General features: G+C 44.5%; 1 protein-coding gene across 1 annotated transcript in view; it reads left to right on the top strand.

The window, feature by feature from the left end:
• Positions 1 to 7715, top strand: part of EXOSC7 (exosome component 7) — a 35954-nt gene extending 28239 nt beyond the window's left edge. The window contains exons 6-8 of the mRNA XM_038566692.1: positions 2681 to 2804; positions 4293 to 4448; positions 7473 to 7715. Coding sequence (XP_038422620.1) covers positions 2681 to 2804; positions 4293 to 4448; positions 7473 to 7577 — 385 coding nt within the window. The 3' untranslated portion in view covers positions 7578 to 7715. The remainder of the gene's footprint in view (positions 1 to 2680; positions 2805 to 4292; positions 4449 to 7472) is intronic.
• The last annotated feature ends 4586 nt before the right edge of the window (positions 7716 to 12301 follow it).

Genomic DNA, 12301 nt, shown 5'->3' with positions numbered 1-12301 from the left:
TTATCTTTTTAGTATCTGCCATTTTGGCATATGTCCTAGTATCATATTGTAGTTTTAATTTGCATTTCCTTGATGAATTTTTAAGTTGAATACCTTTTTGTGTGTTTGTTGGCTACTTGAGTAGCCTCTTTTATGAAGTCTCTGTTCAAGTCTGTCTTTTTGCCTATTTTTCTGTTAGGTTGTTAGTCTTTTATGTTTGGTAGGAATTTTTTTTTTTTACCTGCAGTAGGAATTTTTTACATAATATGTCAGCTCCTATGTATGCACACATGCACACACACACATTTGCAAATATTTCTCCATTCTGGAATATCTTTTCAACTTTTTTTTTTCTTTTTTAGATTTTTTTATTTATTCATTTGAGGGAGACAGAGCAAGTGAGAACATGAGCAGGGAGCCCAACATGGGGCTCAATCCCAGGACCCTGAGATCATGACCTGAGCCAAAGATAGAGGCTTAACCAACCAAGCCACCCAGGCACCCCATCTTTTTAACTTCTAAATGATGTCTTTTGACAAACAGAAGTTCATATATATATTTTTTTTAATTTCAAAACATTATATAGAAAGAGGGCCATTGAGAAAATGATTTATTCTGCCTAGAGGTGATTATGCTCTTCTGAAAGTAGTACATCAGCCTGAGGTGGGAAGATTGTTTCATTTCTTTTTTTTTTTTTTTTTAATATTTTATTTATTTATGACAGATACAGAGAGAGAGAGAGAGGCAGAGACACAGGCAGAGGGAGAAGCAGGCTCCATGCACCGGGAGCCCGATGTGGGATTCGATCCCAGGTCTCCAGGATCATGCCCTGGGCCAAAGGCAGGCACCAAACCGCTGCGCCACCCAGGGATCCCGATTGTTTCATTTCTAATATCCATTTAATCAAGATGAAAAACAATAAGTGCAGCTTGTATTCAGAGGGTCTGGCCAATGAAATGACACAGATCATGTTTATCCCTTTTAGACCACACTGGAGAAGTCCCCAAGGGGGAACTTCTCCACTAGCTTATATAGCTCTTTCCAGAATAAAGAATGTTAGCTATTAATGTTTTCTTAGGCCTCAGGCTTTTTCATCAGTCTTCAGCAGCACTTTCTAATACTTTCCAGAACGTGGTCTTCACTTACATGGGTCTAAATATGTTAATTTTGACAAATGTGTATCTAAATATGGAGCAGATGGACACATTGATGGTATTTATGGGCAGAGAGTTCTCAGTGGTTGCCTTGTGGTGACCCATGCTTTATTTTCATCATTGCTTTATCTTCATCATCTGTTCACCTGCCAGCATGTTGAAAGTGGAAAGGTTGGTCAATTTCAGAGAAAATACAAACACACCTACATTATTCTTCTTCGGTTTTCTAGTTTCTCTGCCCTTGCATAGGCAGGTGCTATTATGCTAGCCGTGGTGTGGAGCAAACGCTGCTGTGGGGGCTAGAAGGCCTGAATTTAGTCTTGGTTCTAACAATCATTAGTGCTATGACCTTGAACAAATAATTAAATCTCATTCAATAAATGAGTCCCTCCTTGTGTAAGATAGTGTGGTAGACTCTAAGGATGGGGAAATGAGTACAATATTGACCATAGTTTCATTTGTCTTATTCTGTCTTTGGGGGAACATAACTGAATAACAGACAATTAAAATGTCCAGCTCTGGGATCCCTGGGTGGCGCAGCGGTTTGGCGCCTGCCTTTGGCCCAGGGCGTGATCCTGGAGACCTGGGATCGAATCCCACATCGGGCTCCCGGTGCATGGAGCCTGCTTCTCCCTCTGCCTGTGTCTCTGCCTCTCTCTCTCTCTCTGTGTATGTGTGTGACTATCATAAATAAATAAAAAATGAAATAAAATAAAATGTCCAGCTCTGTTTCATTCCTTTTTTTTTTTCTTCAGTGAAATAATAATAAACACAAAAGCAGTAAACTCTAGAGGATTATCCAAATATATGATGTTATTTTATTGTAGCTTATTCTATAGGCACACATAATTTTCTGTATTCAGAATACCTTCAATGCAAAGGCTTCAAATGTCAAAAGTTTCTGGTTAACAAATTTCTACATGGAAGTAACAAGATAAAGACCAAAAAGAATCTCATGTAATAACTTATCACATTCACTAACAAGTCCCTTATTTCCCTTGTATAATTTTAGTATGAAGGGATTCACTTTTAGGTTAAGATTCTTTGCTTTGTTCACAGATGGCACAATATAAAAATCTGTGCAGTAGATTTCTTCAACATGATTGAATCTATTGTTTTTTTTCCCCTTATTGTGGTCTTTTTGTGCCCTTTTTGTGGTCTGTTCAAGAAATCTATTGTCTACTCCAAGGTCATGAAGATGTTTTTAATTTTTCTTCTAGGAGCTATATTTTATCTTTCCTCTTTCTCTGTAGTTTATTTGGTATGGATTTTGTTTATGGTGTGAGATAGGGGTCATTTTTTTTTCTCCATGTGCATATCTGATTGACCAAGGATCATATTTAAAAGTCCTCCTTTCTTCAGTGCTCTGCAGGATTGCCTGTGCACTTTTCACAGAGATGGTAGAGATGAGAATGATAAAGTACAGGTGGGGTGTGACTTTATCTTGTAAGATGCAGGAATTCTGACTCCTATTCTCAGTCTCAAGAAAAAGAAGTTTTCTTTCTCCTCACAGTAATTGGGAACTTTATTTGTGCTTCTGCTCCTAGGATACCAAGAGTTCGTGTTTTAGAGGATGAAGAGGGGTCCAAGGACATTGAACTCTCAGATGACCCTTATGACTGCTTCCGGCTAAGTGTGGAGAATGTCCCTTGCATTGTCACCCTGTGCAAGGTATGTGGTTGTATCTGATGGTTTTTGAATTCCTTGTGGGTCTCCTTCAATCCCAACCCATTAAGCTTATTTAATAGGTTGAGAAGTTTTAGTGTCACAAACCATGTAGAAGTAACTTTAATCTAAATCTAGTAATTTGGTTATATTAGAAACCACTATATGAAGAAAAAAGAAACCACTACATGAGCAGCTCTTTCTTTTTCTTTTTTCTTTTTTATTTATTTATTTATTTTTAAAGGATAGTCACACACACAGAGAGAGAGAGAGAGAGGCAGAGACACAGGCAGAGGGAGAAGCAGGCTCCATGCACCGGGAGCCTGACATGGGATTCGATCCCGGGTCTCCAGGATCGCGCCCTGGGCCAAAGGCAGGCACCAAACCGCTGTGCCACCCAGAGATCCCACTTTTTCTTTTTTAAATTGGAAGCTATGATGGAGTCCCAGGAGTACAGGAGTGAGTTCATAGTAATAGTAGCCAGAATTTGTTAAGTTCCTCCATAACAGGCATTTCACTAAAACAGCCTGTGTGCGCATTTCCCTTAATTTCCTCAATTCTATGGGGTCTAGGCTGGGTGAATAATAATAGGGAGATTGAAAGGTGAACACTGTCCCCTCTGTAGGCCCCAGCGTCCACATCTATGAACTGAGGGGTTGGAGCAGGATCTGGGTATCTATTATGTCAAGTGTGTTTTTGTTTTTTTAAGATTTTATTTATTTATTCATGAGAGACACAGAGAGAGAGAGAAAGGCAGAGACATAGGCAGAGGGAGAAGCAGGCTGCATACAGGGAGCCTGATGTGGGACTCGATCCTGGGTCTCCAGGATCATGCCCTGGGCTGAAGGCGGTGCTAAACCTCTGAGCCACCCGGGCTGCCCAAGTGTGGTTTTTACATTAACGCAGAGGCCTGTGGAGCCTAACCCGTGGCTGATGCTGTTGTGTACTGAGGCCTGTTTTGGCTGAGACTATCCCTGATTCCACATAGGATTCATATAAAAATAGGACTGAATGAGTCACATTTAATTCCCCTGAAATCACTTCCTGAACCTGGGGTATGGGGAAGCATTGGGAGTGACCAAAGCTACCTACACTTGACTCATTATTGAGCGTGCCTCTTAGCTTACACCCTCTTGATTCATCTTTGTCGTCAGTGAAACATCTATGTGGCTTCACATGCCAGTTTCTTCCCGCGCCCCTCTGTTGGAGACTCTTAGTAGCCTTTGACTTGGATGATCTTTGAATTATGGATCTCACCCCATCCCCATCCCATATTATTTTCTCATGCTTTTGTAATTCTGCTTCCACAGTGGTCTGTGATAGAATTGTTGAGCATTGCTTTAGGTGTTTTCCATATGAGTACAATCTAAAATAAAATCTTGAATGGCAGTACGGGTTCTTCGCTGGTGTAGATATTCCTTCACAAAGGTATCAAAGGTGGGGATCTGGGATGTGTATTACCCATTTGTGTACTCTGCCACCCTGACTTTGCAGATTGGCTATCGGCATGTAGTGGATGCTACTCTTCAGGAGGAGGCCTGCTCCTTGGCCAGCTTGTTGGTGTCTGTGACCAGCAAGGGAGTCGTGACATGCATGAGGAAAGTGGGGAAGGGCAGCCTGGACCCAGAGAGCATCTTCGAGATGATGGAGGTGAGGCTCTGACTCTGAGGCAAGTGTTGGCACCTGACCAGGAGTGCTTGCTGGTTCTTGCCCCCTCGATTGCACCATGGGAATTCTCCTTTTGCATCCTTGACCCTAGACTTAGAGCTTGGAGAATAGCTGGTATGAGCTGGTTGTCTACTGACTTAGCCAAGGGTGGAGGTGGTGAGGGCCCTGGACCGGGAGGTAAGGAACCTGTCAGTAATTGTTCCTTGTCCTCTCCCTCTCTGATCTCACACTTCCATGTCTCTGGATGAAAGTGTTGTGCTGATAATATAGAGTCACTTGTAACTCCAAAATCCTTGGCTTTTGTGATCTGATGAGGGAACTGGATTCCTGCCTGACTGCTTCCTGTCCTTTGAAGGGAGTGAGTAAAGGTGGAGCCAGGGGCTGAAGGATGGCCGTCTCCCCACTTCTTCATAGGTCTAGAAGTGTTCAAATGGAGACAAATGGGAAATCCTTCCAGCTGCCTCAGGGTGGATCACTCCCCACAGGTCTCAGGCTGTTTGACCACACCGACTATTAGGGTGCTTTCCAGCTTAGTGCTGATTGGTTGATGTGTGTGTGTGTTCCTTACTGGCCTGAAAGCTCCCCCATGGCAGGGACCACCTGTGTCTTCCCAGACTCATCTTCCCCCACATCCACCTTGACTTTCCAGAAGTCTTCGAAGACCCGGACACAGCCCTGCTGAATTACTGGGGACAGAGTCAGCTGGACCCAGGTTTTTTGCTTTGGGTAACCACAGCTCACCCTCTTTCTTCATTCTTAGAAATAGTGACTTTTCACTGAAGACGTTAAGCATTTAATGTCCGTTTTCTCTTCTTATCGTCTTACTTGAAAGCAAAACTGGGCAGTGTATATGGTGTCAAGAACTCAGGCATGAAGATGTACTGCCCCACTGTACATCCTGGCCCTGGGCCACAGCTCGCTCCATCTCAGAGGGAGTGTGGCAGCAGTAGTGGTGCCTGCCGTGAGCGTGTTGTGAGGAGCCAGTGAGGGTGTGGAGGTGAAGCATATGGCACAGTGTGGGCCTGCCCGGAGTACTCAGGAAACGTCTCTTGAGTGCTCTCTTCAGCTCCCTGAGCTCATGTGTCTGTAGCCGTGCGTGGCAGTGGTATTCTTCATGGCCGGTTGGTTATTTGGTTAGTTTTTTTTTTTTTTTTTTTTTAACAAAAACACTTAAAATACTTTATAAGTTCTGCCAAAAGCTTCTCTAGAGAACTGGCTTGTCTTAGAAGGAGCTCTTTCCCCACCCCCTGGAGAATTTTATGAGAATTCCAGTGTGTAAAACAACAAAAGTGATAAGTAATAGCGAAATTTTATTGTGTGCTTAATGTGTGTCTGGTACCCTGTTTTTAGTGCTTTAAATGTATTATGTCATTGAGTCTTCAGCCATCCTTTGAGGCAACTACTATTGTTATCCTTAATTTTATAGACATGGAAATTGAGATGTGTAGCAGATGAAGTAACTTGCCTATGGGGTTCCCAGCTCATAAATGCTGGTGCTAGGATTCAAACCCAGACGGTGTGCTTCCAGAACCGTCCCCCCACCCCCTGCAGCCACACTGAGCTATTTTCACCTCATACACCAGGTCTGCTGTAGCTGCCGTGGTCAGAGCTCCATCTGGTGAGCCGAGCTGCATCCTCCTCTGTGGCTCCATGAATGAGGTCTACAGACGCTGCTCAGGGGAACCATAGCCCCATGGCCCTGTGTCACTGCTCTGGCCTCATAGGGATGCACTAATCCAGAAGTGCCTCTTGCGATGCTTAAAACATTGCGGTGGCTATGCAGGCCACTTTCCCAAACTCTACCATCACATTCAGACCTCCCAAGTCCTGATGTCCCGTCTCATCCCCTCTTATCCTCACTCCCCACTTTCATTTATATGAACAGTCAGTACCCTTATCTGATTGACATTTTTTCTTTCTCTTGTGTTACGGTAAAATAAATCTTTCCACCGTCACTTTGGCCCTTCAGCCTGACTTTGCATTTCATACAATTGATCATTTCCCACTTTTAGACTAAGATATTTTCGTATAAGTTTCCAATAATATCTGGAGTCTCATCCCGTGTTACAGTTAGGGGCTGGGGATAGGGTCCCTGTAACTGAAAGATTGGGGCGGGGGTCTAGGCCTGGAGATCTTCCTCGCCTGACATTGCTGAGAATGGAACCAATGGCGCAGTTGAATTAAACTGCTATGGAAACATAGAAGACTCAATGACATGGAGACTTGTTGGTTCATCATAGTCTTAAAATGATCTGTGAGCTCCGAATAACAGTTTCATAAAGAAAGATTTTTTATATATTAGTTTTGTTTTCAAGTGTTTCCATGTGGCTCCTGTGTCAGGCTATTTAGGAACTCTGTGGGTCGTCTGACCTCTTGACATGTCTCAGTTCCAACATTCTGTTCCTTTAGCATCTCTGCATGGCAGCAACGCCTAAGACCTGATCCCGGTGTCAGCTCAGTCCCATCTGAGCTGCTCTGTGTAGAGATTTGGTGGCAGGTGAATGAGAAACTGCTTGTTCAGATGTGTCCCCAGAACCGTCTATTCCTTCATTAGACAGACTCTTGATTCCCCGTGGCCTCCCTCTGCCTTCTCACTACAGTACAGTGGGACTTGGCAGTACCAGGACCAGATTTGTGTTTTGTTTTTTTGTTTTTTTTTTTTTTCCCCAGGACCAGATTTGGTTGACTGTTTTGCTGCTTGTTGTAATGGCAGCAGGAGTGCTAAGCATGAGCTAATGGCTGAGGCTGCCTTTGCTGCTTCCTGCTGGCCGCCTGGGGGTGGCATTTTTTTTCTTTGTTTTTATTTTTAGTATGAGAGTTTTCCAGAATGTATCTGTTATGTTGTTGTTGGGGGTTTGTTTTTGTATTGATATGGTCCATTAAATAAAAGCCCTGTAAGGCAGATGGAATGTGTACAGTTGGGAATGGCTAGCAGGCATAGAGGGAAGCTTCCCTGGCCAGTGTGTGTGTCTCACCGGTGGGTATATGCCTTCTTTTGTCCTGCAGACTGGCAAGCGAGTGGGCAAGGTGCTGCACGCCTCCCTGCAGAGCGTCCTACACAAGGAGGAAAGCCTGGGGCCCAAGAGACAGAAAGTTGGATTCCTGGGGTGACTTGCACATCAACACAAATGTGAGGTGTTTGTTATTTTGCTTTTCCTCTTAAGCCGCAGTTTGTATATATTTTTCTTATCTATTATGAATTTGAGCTGCCATTTGTACCTGTAAAATTAAAGTATATTTTCTAGTTTGGTTTGGTATGGCTAGAGTTCTTCAGCAATAATCCAAGATGCCATTTTGTGACCCCCTGTAAAGTCTGGCCCTGGTCTAATGAATGATAACCAAATCCAGAGATCTGCTCCCAAGGAGATTTCTCTGGCCATGCCTCTCCAGTGAGGCTCATTTATCTCCTGCTATAGGAATTCAAAGCAACAACAAAAATACTAGAATAAGGACCTACCAGAAAGTTCAAAGGAAATGCTTATGATATATAATGTTTCTCCTGTAGAGCTTTCAAAATAAACACATATACACACACACATGTACACATGTACACGGTTCATTCTCTTTGTGGATTTGGTGCTTCTGAAGGAGAACAAAGGAGGCACATGCCCCAGGTACACACCCATGGCTTCTACCTGGCTGGTGAAGCTACCTGAGTCCTGGGGAAGCCCAGTTCTTGCTTCCTGCCCTCCAAGAAATCCACAATGAGCTCCCTAGGGTCCAGGGTTTTAGCGGCTACGTTGGTCCTTAGCCAAATGTTCTTATCACTCTTGTTTTGAAATTGCTCAATATTTTATAACCACTCCCTGGTGTTTCATAAGATTTCCTTGTTTTATCAGCACGAAGAAGGCTGCTTTAGAGATGTTGTCATTTGATTACTCAGCCTGCCTTCATACTCTGGGGTCAGAAGGGAAGGCCATTCTTGATGGCCCCACAAGGCTCCTTATAAGCCTGTATTCTACTCACAGCACAGTGTGTTGGAATTCAGTCTGTTTACAGGTTGAGCAATCTTTAGTTTTTTCCAAACAAACTCCCCAGTCAATCTTAAAAAGCCCTGGGGAGGGAGCTGATTCATGAAGGGTGAGTATTTCAGCCATAGCATTTGCTCTCTGTGTTTCAGTGAGACAAATGGGGTGAGGAGTTAGGAATTTATTGCCTAATGGAAGGAACATAATGTGAGCTGAAGCCCTTGAAGCCTGGTTCCAGAGGTCCTGGCATGGATACCTTCTGCTGGCATGGCAAGGTCCATCCCTATGGAGAGAAACAGCTGCCTTGGCTCAGACTTGGAGCTGCTGCCCTCTTGAGAACACAACCTAGGTTTTCATTTTTAAAAAATGTTTTTCCAGTGATTTTTCCCTCCAGGCGCTGTGACAGTGCTCTGACAAGGCAGCAATTAGTCTGTTACTCCTCCCCTGTTCCTGGCTGACTGCCCGTGATGGAACAGGGACAGTGGTCAAGATGCAGCTAGTTTTCAGTCAAGTTCAGAAGCTTCAGTCCTGATGATTAAAGATATCAGATAGATGAGTCTTTGCCAGGCTAAGCAGTTATAGTGAAAATGGGGGCAAGAAATAAGTTAGCATCTGTCTCTGCCACAACCTTTCCTAAGCCACCCCTGTGTGTAAGAAACATACATCACATGTGATATGGAACCCCCAGTGAGCAAGATCTGTCCAGGAGAGGCATTTATTGGAAATGTGTGATTATTGCAGCTCTCAGAATAAGGAAAGAGACTTGGAAAAATACAGTCCTGGAGAGACCCAGTGCTTCATCCAGCAGAAGCAAGCAGGGCTGTTGTTAGTGGCCATTAAATAAACATCAAGGAATGCAAGGTTACAGAATATTCAGATTGGTTCTATTGTTTTTGTGACTTCTCGGTCTCCCAAATCGTGTCAATTCAAGCCTGCAAAATACATCAGTTTAGAATATTAGCCCACTCAGCCTTGAAGTATGCGCGGCCCCAAAGTGCTGGGGACTTACCGCCTCCCAAGGCAACCCACAGCCACTAGGGGGCAGCAACCAGTGGAGAAATGCTGCTCCGTTTGATCCTTGGGTGGACAGTTCTGAGAGCTGTTTTGGAACATTCAACAAGCCACACCGAGCCACGTTGGTGGTGCTCATGACTGTGGTAAACCCTTTCCTTCCTGGTTTACCCTCCTCAGTCCTTCCCTCCTGTTCCCTGTGGGACCACCTCCCAGATAAACTGCCAAACACAAGCCCTTGTCTCAGGCGCTGCCTTGGGGAGTGACTCCGACTAAGCCTTTGGTACTAGAAGTGGCCTTGAAAAGCAGACCCTCCATATGTGTCTTGAAAACAAGAACGACCCGCCGGGATCCCTGGGTGGCGCAGCGGTTTGGCGCCTGCCTTTGGCCCAGGGCGCGATCCTGGAGACCCTGGATCGAATCCCACATCGGGCTCCCGGTGCATGGAGCCTGCTTCTCCCTCTGCCTGTGTCTCTGCCTCTCTCTCTCTCACTGTGTGCCTATCATAAATAAATTTTAAAAAAATAAAAATAAAAATAAAAAAAGAAAAGAAAACTAGAGCAGTCATTGGCAGATGGCAGCAAAGGCCCTGTGGGTGGTGGCAGGTGTGTCGACGATAAGGTAGGCCATCCTGTAGTTGTCAGCGTTACCAAGTCTGGCCTCTGGTGGGTTGGAATGAGGTCCAGGGGAGGAAGTGTTGGGCTGTGAAAGAATGCTCTACCTCATGGAAGCATGGAGTCAGAGGTAATTATAAGAGTTGTTTAGTTGAACTGGCTTCTATTAACTATGGAAAGCCATTAAAAAAAAAAAATGAAAGGCTCATCGGCTATCAACTTGTGGTGTGTTCTGAAAACCAGAGGGCCTTCACAGTACAGTTTAAAGAGACGGGCCTGCAGCTGCTGGGTAGAATGTGCTGACATTCACATTTTGTGCAAGAGCTTCAAAGCCATGAAGGAGATAAGCTGCCTTCTGGGCTGGCTTTCCTTGCCAAAGTCAGGGCTTTTGTCAGCACAGGAAAGGACTTGGACCTGGGTTAAAGAGAGGATCTTCATCCCTGTAATGTCCTGGATGCTTTGAGCAGCCAGCCGCCATCCCCTAGCTGCGAGAGTGCAGCTGTTTCCTGAGAGTCTCTTTCCATGCAGAGACTATACGTGAGGCAGATGTCTCAGGAGATGGTATTTGTTAACCTCTGTCCCACCTCCCTTCATTACCAGACCAATGATTAGGGTCCTATGACAGCCCAGCCTGAATAGGGGATTATAGTCTCTGTTGTGGGAAGAAATAGATTACTCACTGAAATAATTTCAAGACCTGGCTTAGCATATACCAGCGAAATAGCAGCAGGGGTGGCTCTTGACGGACCAGGGCCGTGGCTGAAAAGGAGTTTAATGTCCTGGTAAGGAGGTCTGGGTTGTTCCTAATTCGCTGCTGGGATAGTCCCCTGGAGTTGAGACCTGGTGATCACCGGACCAAATGAGGAGAAGATACCAGAACTGAGCACACGGAAAAAGCTATGACTCTTCTCAGAGATCCCTAAGAGACAGGAGGTCCCAGAGCAAACTGTTGCTCCTCCCATCGGAGAGGCCAACAAACAAATACAGAGAGCCACAACTTACTGGGAAACCAGGGAAGAGAAACCTTGACTATAACTGGCAAATTGCTGGAGGTTCGGTGTAGATGGCTCTGAGAGTTAAAAACTCCAGGGGGACCCAGTCACCAAGGACCCCCATACTTTTGTGAGTTTTATCTCCAGGAGCTCAACCTGCTTCTCAGTTTCAGAGAAAAATCCTCTCATGCTTCTAGCAGGTGGTGGTGGAGGGGTGGGGAGAGGAGGGGAGGGATGATTTTGCAGTACAGCAGAGCACTCTGTTCTTCATAAGGCCTGCCCCTCAGGAGAAACTGCTTAACCAGAGCCTAACTGACTTGGAGGAAGGAAATACCCAGCTCAAGCCCAGTCTAGCCATCCTGTCCCACCTAGGGGTATGAGTGTGTCAGAGTTGCGGAGCTGAGAAGCAGTGTGAGAAGCAGAGTTGCGGCTCTGAGAAGCAGTGTGAGGTTTACAGTCCAGGGGCATAGGTACACTAAAAGACAAACCTGGCCATACCATGAATCACTTCCCCTCCTCCACACCTCATTGGCACATTACTAAAGGCCTATTTACAGCAGTTCCTTTCACCCATCATGTTTGGCCATGAAATGACAAATATGAAGCATACTGAAAAGCGAAAAACTCACTGGAGAAAAAGAGCAAGCACCAGAAGCAGACCTGGCAGGGATATTGGAATTAACAGACGTGGGAATTTAAAACAACTATGATTAATACGTAGGGGCTCTAATGGATAAAGTAGACAGCATGCAAAAACAGATTGGAAATGTAAGCATAGAGATGGAAATCCTACAGAAGAACCAAAAATAATTGCAAGGAATAAAAACACTTCATTAACAGAAATGAAGAATGTCTTACGGGTTTATCAGTGGACTGTGCATGGCAGAGGAAAGAATCTATGAGCTTGAGGATATATCAGTAGAAACCTCACAAAGTGAAAAGCAAAGAGAACAAAGACTGAAAAACAACAGAATATGCAAGGTCTGTGGGACAGTGATAAAAGGTATAACATAAGTATGATGGAAATAGCAGAAAAGGTGAGGAAGGAACAATAGAAATATTTGAGACAATAATAAACTGAATATGTCTCTCACATTAATGTCAAACACCAAACCACAAATCCATCAGTCACTTGGGTACAATGGACATCTGCAGACTACTTCAACAGCTGACCACATTTTTCTCAAGCTCATCTGGAACATTCAAGATAACAGATCAGTCACATTCCGGGCCATAAAACACACCTTAAC

This window comes from Canis lupus, chromosome 20 (assembly GCF_011100685.1).
Source record: "Canis lupus familiaris isolate Mischka breed German Shepherd chromosome 20, alternate assembly UU_Cfam_GSD_1.0, whole genome shotgun sequence".
NCBI classification, from domain to species: Eukaryota; Metazoa; Chordata; class Mammalia; order Carnivora; family Canidae; genus Canis; species Canis lupus.
The sequence above is the reverse complement of the archived record's forward strand: the minus strand, read 5'-3'. Positions and strand labels throughout refer to the sequence as shown.